At 38.6% G+C, this 15995-nt stretch overlaps 2 protein-coding genes across 6 annotated transcripts; one reads left to right on the forward strand and one right to left on the reverse strand.

Annotated features, from left to right (window-relative positions):
• Positions 1-97: 97 nt before the first annotated feature.
• LOC148367125 (arylamine N-acetyltransferase, pineal gland isozyme NAT-10-like) lies at positions 98-9260 on the reverse strand. Of its 3 annotated transcripts, none has more exons than XM_088333935.1 (3): positions 9213-9260; positions 4561-5033; positions 98-1643 (listed from the first exon to the last, which is right to left on the reverse strand). In XM_088333935.1, the coding sequence occupies exons 2-3, from the start codon at positions 5023-5025 to the stop codon at positions 1236-1238; spliced, it is 873 nt and encodes a 290-aa protein (XP_088190061.1). In that variant the 5' UTR covers positions 5026-5033; positions 9213-9260; the 3' UTR covers positions 98-1235. The 3 variants fall into 3 exon arrangements, with proteins under 3 accessions (XP_088190061.1, XP_088190059.1, XP_088190060.1); XM_088333933.1 differs by lacking the exon at positions 9213-9260 and adding an exon at positions 8746-8884; XM_088333934.1 differs by lacking the exon at positions 9213-9260 and adding an exon at positions 8746-8883 and having other exon boundaries at positions 4561-5030.
• A 1115-nt stretch (positions 9261-10375) lies between these two features.
• sdr42e1 (short chain dehydrogenase/reductase family 42E, member 1) lies at positions 10376-15995 on the forward strand. 3 transcript variants are annotated; one of them, XM_088333941.1, is made up of 3 exons: positions 10376-10514; positions 10834-10914; positions 13049-15995. In XM_088333941.1, exons 2-3 carry the CDS (start codon positions 10853-10855, stop codon positions 14145-14147), a joined length of 1161 nt encoding a protein of 386 aa, XP_088190067.1. In that variant the 5' UTR covers positions 10376-10514; positions 10834-10852; the 3' UTR covers positions 14148-15995. The 3 variants fall into 3 exon arrangements, with proteins under 3 accessions (XP_088190067.1, XP_088190069.1, XP_088190068.1); XM_088333943.1 differs by having other exon boundaries at positions 10492-10526; XM_088333942.1 differs by having other exon boundaries at positions 10509-10640.

Raw genomic sequence — 15995 nt, forward strand, 5'->3', positions numbered from 1 at the left:
TCAAGTATGGCACTCTTGAGCTTTCATAAAGTATATACACACGCACACACACACGCACAAACACCCCCTCCAAAAAAACAACAAACAACAAAGAAAGCGCAGTAAACAATATTTATTTCTCGATGTGACTCAATTTTATTTATATTGTATTTTGAATAAACACTGCGTAGGAATTGCATACAGATTAGCAAAATTGGCCTATTAAAGTAGCAGAGACAGGTCAAACAATATCAACATAAAAGTAATTGTTGATGTTGTAATCTTGACAAGAGCACCCAAATACTGTATTTCATCCAGGAGAATGAGTGCTAATCTCATGACAAGGGTTGCCAGCCAGTCACAGGGCACAAAGACAATTCACTCGCTCATTCACACTTAGGTACAATTTGCGCTGGCTAATTAACCTGACATGCATGTTTTTTGGGAATGTAGGAGGAAACCGGAGCGCCCGGAGAAAACCCACAGAAGCACGGGAATATCATGCAAACTCCACACGGGGAGGCTGCGGTAGCTGGACTTGAACCCTGAACCTTCACATCGTGGGGCTGCGCGCTTACCACCCAGTCACCGTGCTGCCTCAGTAATAATATCGTTAAAAAAATACTACTACAAGACAAATCATGTTTTTTTTTGTATAGCCCTTAATCACAAGAAGTCTCAAAGGGCAGCACAGAAAATACACAGGCAAATGCAATCCATCTGTGACAAATTTGGCTTGGTGTTTTATATTTCTGATTGTTTATATTAAACTGAGTTATTATAAATTTATTTGGATATTATTTACCGCTAAACTGGTACCTTTTACTTATGAATGCCTCTTTATGTGAAAGTTTCAGGTTACAAAGTACCTGAACAGTAAAATATTGCCTCTAGTTACAAAGACGTTTCAGGATAAAAAAATGGCAGTACAGTACGTGCTGCCACTTGCTTCTCCCAGAGTTTCCCGAACGTTTCTTGGCAATTGGGTGTGCATACGTGTATGTTTCTGGTTTGGATCATATCAGGTTTTGTTTTGTTGGGACATTTTGTTGCTTTGTGACCACTTGCCTGTTCCTTTCTGCCTGGTTTTGTTATTAAATACCGTCCTTATTTTAAGCACCCCTGCCTCAGTTTCTGCTACCCCTTCGCCTGGGTCCACCCTCAAAACTTAACGGTTTTGAAATGTATTTTTAAGATCTTCGAGTTACAGCTCGGACCCCTTTGAGATCCTCCAACCCAGTATGAAAGCCATCGCTTTAGAGCATGTAATTACCATGGTTGTTCACAGCCTTTAGTTTGTTAGGCAAGCGGATGTTGAACTTGTCTCTCAGCAAGTTCTCTAGTTCCTCACCTGGCACATCCCTCATATCATAGATGTTCAAGCCCTGGTCTACCTGGAAGGTAACTTCACTGAAGGTCCAGCCAATCAGGACCCTGAAGCCAGTGGGCGTTTGCAAGGAACAGAATGACTTGTTGACAAACAGCGAGTTGGGATCCGTTTGGAGATTGTTGGAGCTGTCCACGAAATGTCCGGCCTGGCGGGGCGTCAGGGTGAAGCAATATAGGTTCCTAACCAGTTGCCTATTCACCAGATTGGAATCGGCAAATTCCGGATTGAAGATCTCTGGCTTCCAGTCAGTCTTCTCCAGAATCCAAATATCTCCCTTTGTTGATTTTTATTTTGAAACCACACAAAATAAAAAGAACATGAATTATTAATTAACAAAAGGAAACAAAAAAAAGTTCTCCAGTACAATTTTACAATGCATAAATATTTGCCCCATGGAAGTAGGTTGAAGCATTTAAGTGCCTACCGATTCCACTGTTATCCTTGCAGGGAAGATGTATTCAAAATCAAAACAAGAAACAGCACAAAGAAATTACAATTCAAATTTATTGTCATAATACTAGTGACTCTTATGAAATTTAATATCCAAATCAAATGGATATAATAATCTTCTTTAGCATAGTTGTCTTAAAAATGTATGGTACATATATATTTTTTTTTAAATTGAGTTAAATTAGGGGATATTTTTAAAGTCATCATCTAAATCGTTCCATAAATATCTTTTTGGGGTGGCACAATGGATTTTCAGTAATAATATGGTAAAAAAATACTACTACAGAAATATTACAACAGAAATACTACAAAAATACAACTACAGTAATATTACAAAAATACAAAATTATACTACAAAACTGTACAGAAATACTACAAAAATACTACTATGGATATACTTAAAAAATGAGTTCAACATAACTACTACAAAAATACCACTACAGTAACACTATGATAAAAAGGAAAACACCACTACAGAAATATTATGACAGAAATACTACAAAATACAACTACGGATATACTACAAAAAATGCACCATAGAAATAATAAAAAAGTGCTACAAAAATGTTACTACAGGAATACTACAAAAATCAAACTACAGTAATACTACGACGATACTACAAATAAACTGACTGCTGAAACACTGCTTTAAAATACAATGGTAGCAATATTACAAAACTAAATATCAAATTTGGTGCTTAAAATATGGACCAAGTATATTATTTTGCTTAAATTGTGAGCGTTTTAACACCAATTTGATAAAACGGATCTTTAAAAAAAAAAAAATATATATAAATACTGTATATCATGGAAAAAAAAATAGAAAAAAATGTGGCCTCTTGGCCATATTCTTTTACCCCAATGCGGCGCCTGACCCTAAATAGTTGCCCCTCCTTGTTATTTGCAAATTTGGACTGTATGTTATTTGAATGGGGCAGGGGTGTTCACAATTTTCCAGCATGAGAGCTACTTAAAAATGACTCTGTCAAAATGTTTAACCCACGACAAAAATTGCAAAACATTTAATTATTTGGAATGCTTCGAGGATTCTTTGTACATTCTTTAGTTAAATTAAAACAAATAAATATTTATGGACAGTGAGAGTTAAAAAAATACAGATTCATGTACATGAATACAGACAATATTTCTTTTTGCAAGCCTAAAGAAATACTTATAATAACAGTTCTGATATAATAATAGCAACAATAACAACAAGTTAACCATAGTTTGAAATGCAGTATTTCCAATCTCCCTCATATCCCATTTTCTTCATCCCTGTATTTCTCCAGTAATGCTTTTTTGTATTTAAATTTGAACACATGGATAGTTGGACATTGTTTGATCTCATTTTGTAAATTATTCAAAGTCTGACTCCACACACAGACACACACATACTTTTCCTGGTGGTTCTCACCTTTGGGATTTTGAATTCACCACAGCCCTTCAAGTTATAATTTCCCCCTTTCGACTGTGTTGATTCAAAATACACATACAAAACTATCAAATTGTATAAAGTGTCACGTCAGTCTTATTTACAAGGCCAGTGACGTGTCAAAGAAATAATAACTTATACTGCGATGCTAATATGCTGCATTTGACTGCTAGATTGCAGCGTGGTCCAACAAATACTACCTGTATGCACTGAATGCACTTTCTCCTGATCTACCTTTACCACTTCTGCAATCACCTGGTAGATTGTGATCAACGTAATGAGCACCCCTGATGTGGGGTCTCCAGTTAATATCATGGCTAGTAATCACTCCGAGGAACTTATACTCTTTAACTTTTCCTATTTGAGCATGACCAGAGGTGGGTAGAGTAGCCAAAATTGTACTCAAGTATAAGTACTGTTACTCCAGAATTATATTACTCAAGTAGAAGTAAAAGTAGTCATCCAAATGCTTACTTGAGTAAAAGTAAAACAGTACTTGGTGAAAAAAAATTCAAGTACTGAGTAACTGTAGCAACGTCGTATTTATTGACTTTTTTCAAGCAACCAATCAGATCATCAAATTATCAAAGTCCATCCGAAAAAGAAAAAAAACAATTACATTTAATTTGAAAATCAACGTAAATGCTTTAATAAACAATACAATAATAGTATAAATCAAACAAATAAATGAAGCACATTTAAATTCCCAAGCAGAACAACAAGCTAGACCATGAACTCGGACAAAGGAGACATTGCATATTGTAGCTGGTGTTTTGCACCCTTTTTAAGGGGTACATGCTTCAGATGTGAGGCCAGGGGTGCTCCTCCTCTTCCGTGTTTTCATAATCTGTATTGCTAAGAGACATATTTGCTTTGTCTTATCGGTAAACAAAATTTCCGCCACCGAAGTTGGCGATGGCTGCTACGTTTGATTGGTTAAACATGGTAGAGCCTGGCGGAGTTCTGTGTCAAAATAAATGTGACTTAGCGGAGACAGACAGTGGCGTACTTACATGGAGGGGATTTATTAAGTACCGAAGTAACGACTTCAATGTTGTCTAATGTAGCGGAATAAAAGTACTGTTTTTTCTTCACAAATTTACTCAAGTAAAAGTAAAAGTATAGGGATTCAAAAATACTCCTAGAAGTACAAAAATTCCCAAAACTTACTCAAGTAAATGTACTCCGTTACTACCCACCTCTGAACATGACCTATCTTTATCTGAGTATTTCAGTGTCCTTCGATTTTCCAAATACCATTACCTTTGTTTTTGATACCTTTAATAATCAAACCGTTCTTTAACCTTACCTTATCAATTAAGCTAAATTTTCCAGACAGTTGGGCTTGTTCCTTTCCAGAAACCAGCTCAAGCGGCTCCCATTGCTGCGAAGAGAGCCCAAAGCTGGTATCTTCTATGTAGGATTTGCCGTCAATCACCACCCGGTTAATGAGATGATTTTCCACGGGGGAAAAGTCGCCGATTCTGCGGTTGAACACCCTAGCGCCCAGTATGTTAACTTCGTATCCCATTTCTCTCAGTGCCCAGGACAGCAAGAAGTTGCTCTCCATGCACCAGCCGCCACGGCCTTGGTGGACTATTTTGTCGTAGATAACATCCAGATCCATGACAATCCTCCTGCCGCAGTGCATGTCGAGGTTTTCGAAGGGAATGGACAGGATATGATGTCTGTGGATCTCCTTCAGAGTGGCCAGATCGGCTTTGGTGCGGGGGCCTTTGAACCCGGTTCTTTGGAAATATTCCTCAAGGTTCATCGTACCTGCTAAATGAAAGATGTTTTTGTCCAGATTAGTACAGCAGAACGTTGACTTGTTGTTGCACCGATTTTGAAGTAAGGGTGGGCGGATCGATCAAAAAACGATTGATACTGAGCAAGTACTTGGTTTGGATCCATACCATTGTTCTGTGATCGATACCGTAATAAGGTTCTAAGTGGACTGTAAGGTTGTACATCCATATTAGGCTGCAACAACCAATTGATAAAATCAATTAAAATCGATTATTGAAATATTCATGATGGATTTGTTGTTTCGCGTGATTAATGCGCCTCTCGCCACGTTAGCTCAATGTGAATAAGAGTCCATTGAATTTCATTGTGAAGTTGAAGGGACATGCTTGTAGGACCACTTTGATGCAGCAGAGAATGACTTGAGACCATATTTTTTGTGTGACTTACTCTTTGTCTTGATGAACTTGTAGTAGCACTTGGGCCCAGCAGAGAGAGCCATTGATGTATAAATGAATGAGTGAATTACCTTTTATGTCTCTTTACACAAGTATAAAGAAATTGGATGGGATTCTCCTTTCAGTGCAAGTAAAACAAATTGAAAAGGTAAACATGCAAAAAAAATAAAAACCATAAAAATGCTCAAGGTCCTCTTGATCTGAGGAAGTACTCGCATGCTCCACCAGTGTTGCCCTTCTTTTTTTTTTTGCACATTATAAAAAAAGTATTTAACATATGTGGAGGTGTATAGCATATATTTGTATAAATCTTGGTTTATTGTTAAGCTATTTGTCAAACACTTTGTTGTTGTTTCATATTATAGAAGTGTGTTGTTTTGTGCACTATTTCTATATACGTACAAAACTTCAGTATTTGAATAGAAGAGGAAAATTAAAATATATATTTTTTAAATCCGATTAATCGATTAAAAAAAAAATCGACTGAGTCATCAATTATTAACTCAATCAGTGCCATTATATTTAAATATGTTTTCACTAGTATTGTGGCTCTTTACTTTTTCTAAACTACTTGAAAGCCTTCCAACACGGTGGATGAATGGTTAGCGCGTCCGGGGCACAGTTCTGAGGTCATGGGATCAAACCTTCCTGTGTGGAGTTTGCATGTTCTACCCGTGCTTGCGTGACCCTACTGAGGATAAGCGGTGCAGATAATGCCGTTAGTATCAAGCCTTTGGGAAATAAATCAGTATGATAAATCTCCACTAGATGGCAGGAATGGCCTTGATCAGACCTTTCTCTACACTTCTTTACTGTAGCAGCCACATTACACCGTATGGCAGGGTACCTTTGGGTCTCCAACGTCTGTTTTCTTCCTTGTGCTTTGTGCTTTTGGTTGCATTACACAACACAGCAAAGCACAGACATCACGTGGTCGCCAGACCGCACGCTCAGATTAACCCCAGGCAAGTACAGTAGTAATGTTTACCTTCATATGAAATTTCACAATTTATTTGTTAATCCTCTAGGCTATGTCCACCCTACCGTGGTGCTACTTGCATTTGGAAGGCATGGCATTCGTTTTACAGCGTGTAAAAACTATCTATATGCCGAGTACGTGCAATGTGGTGTAAAAATCGAAAATATAAGTAAAGTCTTTTAACACTAAGCTTTATTCTCTCGAATAAAGATGACAAAGTGGACCTGTAACCGTCGCGACGGAGAGGGAGGACGTTTCGTGCACCTCTGCGATCGCCATGACGACCTGAATCATGTTATCACGTCACCGGAAATATCGTGCAAGCATAAGTTCAAGGATCTTGCTTTAATCTTGAAAATCGTTAGAATTGAATTATTCTTTACTGCAGTCAGTAAAAAAAAAATTGCCTCTAGGTGTTGCTTGTTCTCCACCATAAATCTTTTTGTTTTCTCTGAAGGATGCTAGAATTTCCTACACTGATGGAAAAAAAATGACGTAATTACTTTAAGTTCTTTTTAGTTCTGATATGACTTACTAATCCCAAGAAAATGGATTCACTGAACCATTCCAAAGTTCGGAGTTACTTGGAAGTCATTTTTGTGCTAGGCTTATTTGCGCTGTACTTGCAATAAAATGTTATTTTGCAAGCAAAGCGCACTTGTGTTTTTGGAAAGAATTATTGTGATGTTGGAAGTACAACAGAAGTACGTTAAAAAAAAAGCTCAGAAGTGAAAGTTCTGCTTAAAATGCATCGTTTCACAAAGAGACATTTTTGACGGAACCTTTCGGAAACAAGTATTTTCAAAGAAACTAGCAATGTTCAACTGTTGTTTACTACACAATGGTAAAAGCTAGAAGCAGATTTTTTTCTATTGGACGATGAGGGTTCAAGCTATTTGTAATGTTTCCTATGCCTATATAGCTACAGAGCTAAATTTTCTGTAGGCCTTTAAAAATTAGTCAAAATGGCAAAAATTGGCTTGCACCGGCACTTCCCATTCGAGAGAAACATCTGTCATTGAATGGGTACAAGTAATGGTGATTTGGAGCCTTACATACATTATAACTTTCTTATTGACTTTCAAAATATTGTGAAATGGAGGGTATTTTAGCTGTCTTGTTGACATTGTAAGATAGGATTTGTAATATAGTGACATTTGACACACTTGACTTTTGTTCTGAATCAATTGATCAGTAAAATTATTTTTATTCCCTGGAGTGTAATGCATTGTTTGAGCTGTTTGCACGTGCTGACTTTATTTTCAAAATATTTTGCACTGGAAAGTATTATAGTTGTCTAAAGTTTCAGACATTGTTATACTGTACATTATTTGAATTTAGTTGCATAGCTGCTTCATTTGATTCGACTCTCGGGTTTTGTTCTGAAATAGTTGTAGTCAAAAGCATTTCATTTGTATATGCGGTTAAACGTTGCATTGTAGTTATTACATAAAAATATAAATAATCTATATTGCTTGAAATCCCTCTGCTTCATTTATTGTAATTTTCAACAAACACAATTGGGGGTCAATTATTTAGTGATCGTGTCATTTCCATGCAAAAAGGTATCGATACTTGAATTGGATCGATACCAAAATGTCAAGTGTCGCACGCCTACTTTTTTTTTTCTTTTTTTCCCCCCTCAAGTCAAGTCATGTTTATTTGTACAGTGGGACCTCGGTTATCGCGGTTAATGGGGACCAAAACCACCCGCGATAAGTGAAAATCTGCGAAGTAGCGGTGCACCTTCAAAAAAAATATTTTATAATAATAATATATATATTTTTTTTAGTTATTATTTTTTAGATCCGGTTAATGGGGACCAAAACCACCCACAAAAAGTGAAATTCTGCGAAATAGTGACGCCCCTTCAATATATATATATATATATATATATATACACTTTACTATTACAGGCCGCGAAGCTCTGAAGCCGCGAACGTCGAACCGCGAAGTAGCGAGATCTCACTGTCTTATGAACATTTCTAGAAGCTCACTGTTGAATTTTACTGCAAGCCGTGGTTGGGAGAAGGCATTAGCTCATAACTTTTAGCTTAAGCATATTTAAAGCGAACCTATGAAATTCGTAATGATCTTATTGACCCGGTTCGAGTGTTATGTGTGCGTTTTTCAAGTTGCACAAGCAAAACATGAATACGTCAGACGATGCGACGTTCTACATTTTTCCTCTCTGTTCATTCGGACTGAGTCGGCATTCGGTTTATTGTTTTTCCAAACGTTGCGTTACAAAACGATCACAGGAACAGTAAGAAGATAAATATTTTTGGGGGGTAAAAAGGCAAATACTTACATAAACTTTGCACTTTGGAGTTTGCCTCAGCGACAGCCTATGCTCGTCGGATATACTGTACGATTGCAGTGGGCGCGGCCACAATAAAAAGTAGACTTTTGTGCAACTAAAGCAAACAAAAATGTATCCCTCCTTTTTCGTAAAGTTTAATTAAAGATTGTGATGCACTGAACACAACTACTGTATATAAAGGTTGACTATGTGCTGCAGGGACGGACCAATATATTTTATTCGTGTTTTCATTTAAATCGTTAAGTCAATTTGTTGCGTTTTGAATTGTTTGCAAACGTGTTTCTGAAACAAAATGAGTGGAGCAAAACTCAAAATGTCGACATAATTTTCTTTGTTTTTTTTTCTTTTTAAAAATGCTTTATTGAATAAACGCAGACACATTTCCATATAAACAGCTTACCACATTGTTACGTAAACAATACTTTCAAACTGTACAATAAATCAAAATACTGTACCTTACTGTGTGAAGTTTGCATGTTCTCCCTGTGCTTGCGTGGGTTTCCTCCGGGCACTCCAGTTTCCTCCCACATTCCAAAAACATGCAGGTTATGTTAATTGGCTGGTCCAAATTGTCCCTAGGTGTGAATTGAGTTGTCGGTCTCTGTGTGCCCTGTGACTGGCTGGCAACCAGTTCAGAGTGTCCCCTGCCCACTGGCTGAATATAGCTGGAATGGGCTCCAATATTACGATACCAAACTGTATGTAACATCCTACATGCCGACATTTCTTGTGTAAATATCATGTAAATTATAACTATAACCTTATCCTCCTTGTTTTATAACCTTATCTTCTCTGTTCCTTTATCCTCTTGGCTTTTTTACCTCACTGTGAAAGTGTGAAACTGGAGTGTCATGCCCAATTTCGTTGTCACAATATGTAAACCCATTTGTCCTCCTCAGTAGGGTCGCGAGGTGCTGGAGCCCATCCCAGCAATCATCAGGCAGTGGGTAGGGGACACCCTGAACTGGTTGCCAGCCAGTCGCAGGGCACACGGGGACAGACAATTCACTCGCTCATTCACACCTAGGGACAATTTGGACCGGCCGATTCACCTGAAATTCATGTTTTTGGAATGTGGGAGGAAACCGGAGTGTCCGGAGGAAACCCACGCAAGCACGGGGAGAACATACAAACTCCGCACAGGAAGTCTGGAGCTGGATTTGAACCCACGCAGGAGGTTCCCAAGACATGAACTGTGCCGCACATGCGCTAACCATGCTGCCCTCAATAAAGGTATATTCGATTCTATTCTATTCATTACCCCCGCGACCCTAGTCAAGTCAAGTTTATTTGTATAGCCCTTAATCACAAGGAGTCTCAAAGGGCTGCACAGACTATTTCAAAAAGATTATACCATCGGATCTAAAACTTACATGAGGGCCAGCGCTGCATTGTTAAAATATTTGCAAATAGAATTTGTTTAAATGGCCTTTTGGTTCTGGGACAGCTTTATGGATATCATGTATTGTTTCCCAAAAAATTCTACTTGTGATATTGCATTTGTGAATGTATATTTTCGCTTTGATAATGTTGGAATTGACAATAAAGATTTCCTTTGGCTTTAATCTACACGTCTCTGATTCATATATGCCAAATACAATATCTTTCTAAAATAATTGGAACCCGCTGTTAATCTTATCAGGAAGAAAGGGATAGATTTTCATTTTTTTTCCAAAATAAGGTAGACCAAGAGCTCTTTTACGTCACAACAGAAGACGTCACGTGGTCGCAGGACACCACGTTCGAATCAACCTAAGGCAAGTACAGTAGTAAGGTTTACCTTCATATATAATTTCACAATTTATTTTTTAATCTTTTAGGTTATGTCCACCCTACTGTGTTTCTACTTGCCTTCGTGAGGCATGACATTCGTTTTACAGCGTGTAAGAACTCTGTTGTTACTGCAAACGTGTCCTGGCAATGCTTGCTATGCTCAGAAGCGTTTTACGTCAAATTAGCATGCACGTGCTAGCTCGTGCTATTTACTTTTTAGCATATGGTTTCTTGTACTTTGTGTAATGTTCTAGATCCTTTAAGTTGCAACGTGTTGACATTAAATGTTTATATTTTCTTTAGCAAACATTCCAGACTGGTGATGGAAACTGCACGCTCGGAAACCTTCTTGATCACAGGAGGATGTGGATACTTCGGTTTTCGGTAATATATGCCTTTATAACTTTCCCCCTTTCTTTCTGGATTCTTTGTAGAGAACATTGAGTTTAAGCTTTTGTTTTTATTACGTTAGTTCCAAGTTTGTGTCACAAGATGGCAGCATAACATTATTATTAACGCTTTAAAGGGACAGTGTTTATTATTTATCGCCTCCTAGTGGTGGAAAAAAAACACCAACAACGTGATTTTTAATCACAGTATATATATTGATTTAAATCAAAAGCAAGTTTACCTCAACTATTATAAAAATGTACATATTTTTATTTAACTGTAGGTTTGGAATATGTATTCATTTTAACATCTGGCATCTTGCTGCTTACGGGTACGCCTAGAAAATCAAACCTGTCTGTTTTCTTCCCTTTTTCAGTGTTTTTTCATTTTTCTTATGCTTCCTTTTTCTTTTTTTCTGTCGTTTCGTTTTTCCCTTATTTTCCTTCTTTCTCCTTAATCTGTTTTTTTTCTTTTCCTGCTTTTTAATTTTTTAGTTTATTTTCCTTTCTTTTTTATCACTTTTTTTCTGAGCTTGTTCTTTTGTTTGTTCTGTTTTCTTTTTATACTTCCTTTTATTGTTATTTGGTCTTGTTTTTGTATCTTTTCCCTCTCCTTTCTTTCCCTTCTTTTATCCCCACTTTTACTTTTGTTTTCCCGTTTTTGTCTTTTATGTTTTTCTCTGCAGAAGGCTGGGCAAAATCAGCGAGGGAAAACGATAGTTATTAAGTTGAATTTGTTCATAAGTTGCTCCAGTGCTATATTTTGTATGGAATGTATGTTTAAGGTTTATATGTGTATGTTTAAGGCTTTTTTAAGTAAACTGTATTGCTTTGAAACTGAAAAATAAACATTGATAAGATAATATGCTCTGTTTTACAAAGCAGGCTGAATGATAAAGCATAGACCTGAAAAACTCCACATTAAGCATTGCCATTCTGTGATCTGTGAAGGCCTATGAGACGCCTTGTAATTAAGGGCTTTACAAATAAACATGACTTGACGTGACTATAAAGTTAAGATTAACTTACTATTGGAAGAGTCCGTGGTAAAAGGTGGACGAAAAAAGGCGATCCAACCATTTTGTCAACCGCATCAAGCTTTCTTATTCCACTTTCATTTTAAGAGAAACAAGCTTTCCTCTTCGTTACACTTTAGATAGATGGATAGATAGATACTTTATTCATCCCCGAAGGCAAATTCACATTTCCAGCAGCATCCCTGAGCTGAGAACAATACAATAATAAAGCAAAAAGAATACAATATACAAATACCCAGTGTGACGTGCAAATGCCCACTTTAGCGTGTTATATAGAATAACTAAATAGTGCTACACAGACCAACGATTTTGAATAGATGCACAACATTTTTAAAATAAAAAATGTTAAAGTTCTTAGCTCGCTGGAGATACAGTATAATATGTTTACTCACAAACTAGGAATCAGATTTCTTCTTCGGGGTGGATGCTGGGTGAGCTCTCACAGCGCCACACGCCGGTAGCGGCGGAAAGAAGCACTACAGCACAATACAAAATCCAACTTACAGCTATGTCCGGATATTTTTCGTCATCCCGAAAAAATGTTCGTATCTTCCGTTTTGCGTAAGTCGAATGTTCGTAAGTAGGGGAGCGTCTGTATATTTGAATAATTTTCCTAGATAATACATTTTTAAGACACCATGCCTTGTATTTGTCATTCTGAGCTGTGACGTCATCGGAGGAACACCAGCACCCTAGCAAACCAGTGGCCATATTGTTTTATGTGTTAATTAGTCGAATAGGTTACAAGTATTTTAAGCGAAGTTTTGGTCGTTTTTGTGGAGAATGCCAAGGCGTTGTGCAGTATAGATACAACAACGGGCGAGCAGCCAAAAATGAGTTGAATGGCAAGAAAAACGATCAACGAAAGGCGGACGCAGCCTCGGTGGAAGAACGCGAGGCTGTCTGACCAAAAAACGTGCAGGGAGCAGCCATATTTAAATAATGGTGGAAAGGAACATTACACGTTCTGTGCCTATTTTGGTTTAAGCATACTTTTGATCACAAAAAATAGAACTTCACAAGCCACAATTACATCCCCTTATCTAAGACCTGATGATTTACAATTCTTCTATTTTCTGTTGACCCCCACAGCCTGGCAACATACCTGCATGAAAATGGTGCCAAGGCCCTCTTGTTTGACGTCGTTCCTCCAAAGGGCGACTTACCTGAGGGAATGACATTCCTCCCCGGAGATATTCGCGATTTTACTCAAGTTCTGAGTGCCCTTGCGGGTGTGGACTGCGTCTTCCACGTGGCGTCCTATGGCATGTCCGGCCGGGAGCAGCTGAGGCGTCTCCGCATCGAGGAAGTGAACGTGAACGGCACGCGCAACGTCATTGAGGCCTGCGTTCAGCGCGGCGTGCCGCGTCTTGTCTACACTAGCACCTTCAACGTGGTCTTTGGAGGTCAGGAGATACGAAACGGAGACGAGAGCCTCCCTTACTTGCCACTCCACCTTCACCCCGATCACTATTCCCGGACAAAGTCCATAGCGGAGATGGCGGTCCTTAAAGCAAACGGGACGGCGCTGGAGAACGGTTCCGGGGTTTTGAGCACATGCGCTCTGCGCCCTGCCGGAATCTATGGGCCTGGGGAGCAAAGGCATCTCCCCAGGGTTGTGGGTTACATCGAAAAAGGGATCTTTCGGTTTGTGTATGGGAAGCCTGACAGTTTAGTAGAGTTCGTCCACGTGGACAACCTGGTGTCAGCGCATGCTCTCGCTGCAAAAGCCTTGACTGCCCAAAAGAACCACTGTGCCGCAGGTCAGGCTTACTTCATTTCTGACAACTCTCCCGTCAACAACTTTGAGTTTTTCAGACCCCTGGTAGAAGGCTTAGGGTATCCCTTCCCAAGGCTTCGTCTGCCCGTCGCTTTGGTTTACTTTGCAGCTTTCCTCATTGAAACCGTCCACCGCCTGGTGGCCCCGGTCTACGATTTCCAGCCCCTACTGACACGGACCGAGGTCTACAAGACGGGTGTTACCCATTACTTCAGCACGGCCAAGGCTCAAACCCAGCTGGGGTTCAGGCCCAAAGAGTATGGCCTGGATGAGGTGGTACAGTGGTTCCAGAACAGGGGGCATGGAAGGAAAACGAGTGGTATCGGTGTTATCCGGCTGGTCATGAACCTCCTGGTTGTTGCCGGTTTTATGGCTGTGATGCTCTCTTATCTACCTGTTGTTGGAAGCTGATGTTACTGTACATGACATTTAGCGACAGGCATTTTATTCAAATGTTGGAGGTAAAGTTATTCCTTGTTCATCGAGGTGGTTACATTTTAAAAACAACTTGTGACAAGCGAAATTTGTAGTAGAATTTTTTTTGTTACTATTATACAATTACATATTTCATTGCACACTAAACCCAAAGAACAAACTCTTTTCACAAGCTCAAGCGTTTAAACAAATACAAGTAAATTATCAATGTTTTAAATTTTTCAGTTAACTGCTGCACTGTTATAATGTTAAGCATCAATGTGAACTGAAAGCAGAGAGACTGCCAGTAAGAATGGAGAACAAAATGCACAATTCAAATCGGTGAAGTAGCAAGACAGCAAGGGTTCTCCGTAGTTCTTTGTAATCGAGTAATAATTCTGTTCCATACTTTTGTCAAATTTTCGATTGACAAAACGAACAGCAAATTTCCGCTTTATTGCGGGTTGCAATGTAAAAATTCCTAAAATAATTGTATACAGTAGTTTGATTTAATGTCTGTTTTTAGGTAGAGAGGGGGGAGAAGACGTTTGATTGTAATTAACTAGGGCATTAACATTAAGTGCCTCTCATTAATCACAAGTTCAAGCGTTGGTAACTGCTAGTATCTAAACAGGGATTGTCTCTATCTTCATTTTAGTTGTAGTAAAATCTTACTCGATCATTTGATTTTGGAAATATCAGAAACATTTCAAATGGTGGGCTGCTCGTTTGTCAGAAGACTTGCTGGCTACCTTATTTAATCGTTGGGTTTGAGGTTCAAATCTTGGTGATGGGGCGTTATGTCCTGTGTTCCCTCTTTTTTTGACCTCCGTTATTTTTAACAGTTCAACAAAACCCGTTAAGTAGTATTAAAATTTGAATAACAATGACATATCTGCCAACACTACCGCTTTTTGCCCCTTAAAGGTAATCCCACATTCTTATACATGCAAAATGGGAGGATACGGCACAAGGTTTTTGCATTAGATCCATATATATTTTATCGGTATATTCCAATTATTTTCTGAGAATGCATTTTAAAACTACCCCTTGTTTTTGATTTTTTGAGCTTGTGATGTCCTGTGAGGAGCACTGGTCCACATGCAGGTCAGTCACTATATTAATTTACTTGTTAAGTAGTTGACAAGCTAAATTCTTACAATTAAAGCTAAATTCTGGTAGTTTTTGTGGAAAATGTCGCAGATGACGGATCAACAAAAGGCGGCCACAGCTTTTGGAGAACTACTCAAGGCTGGCTGACCTAAAAATGCAGTGAGCAATCAGGCTAACCGGGAAACAAAAACAAAGAAATGATAAATACAAAGCTGGCCTGGATTTAACAAGGGGACGCTGCAAAACAGGCGCTAACACAAGGCAAGCTGTCAAAACAACTACCGTGGGAAGCCCACTAGCGCTAACCGGGAGCAAACAAAACAGGAGAGCCCTCGGCAGCCCATACGCTAATGGTAAGATAGCTGGACAAAATTAATATAAAAATATAAATTAAAAGGCACAATTACCTACCTCCAAGCAGAAATGTATGCTATGTAATCACTGTCTTCCAGAATCCCTGTCCTTTTCTGAGCTGGCCTTACGTGTTGTGTGAATGGGATTCGCCATCTTGAAAGTGTTGCTTCATCAATGATGTCACATCTTTACAAGAAACAGGTCGGATGGTTTAAATTTGAAACGGAATTCATCAAGTGCGTGGACTATTTTGCGACATGTATGCATAATAAACAACGGGGTAGACTGCTGGAAGTGTGAATTTCCCTACGGGGATGAATAAAGTATATCTATCTATCTATCTAATTGAGGGACATACTACATGTTATGTGGCTAATT

Source organism: Urocampus carinirostris, chromosome 4 (assembly GCF_059441175.1).
Source record: "Urocampus carinirostris isolate Australia breed hairy pipefish chromosome 4, RoL_Ucar_1.0, whole genome shotgun sequence".
NCBI classification, from domain to species: domain Eukaryota; kingdom Metazoa; phylum Chordata; class Actinopteri; order Syngnathiformes; family Syngnathidae; genus Urocampus; species Urocampus carinirostris.

What these genes read in the sequence shown, in the direction of transcription:
- sdr42e1 (XM_088333941.1), top strand. Translation starts at nt 10,853, where the DNA reads ATGGAAACTGCACGCTCGGAAACCTTCTTGATCACAGGAGGATGTGGA. An exon ending in TGTGGATACTTCGGTTTTCG is followed by an intron (nt 10,915 to 13,048) that starts GTAATATATGCC and finishes TGACCCCCACAG; the next exon opens with CCTGGCAACATACCTGCATG.
- LOC148367125 (XM_088333935.1), bottom strand. Translation starts at nt 5,025, where the DNA reads ATGAACCTTGAGGAATATTTCCAAAGAACCGGGTTCAAAGGCCCCCGC. An exon ending in AATTTAGCTTAATTGATAAG is followed by an intron (nt 1,644 to 4,560) that starts GTAAGGTTAAAG and finishes AAATCAACAAAG; the next exon opens with GGAGATATTTGGATTCTGGA.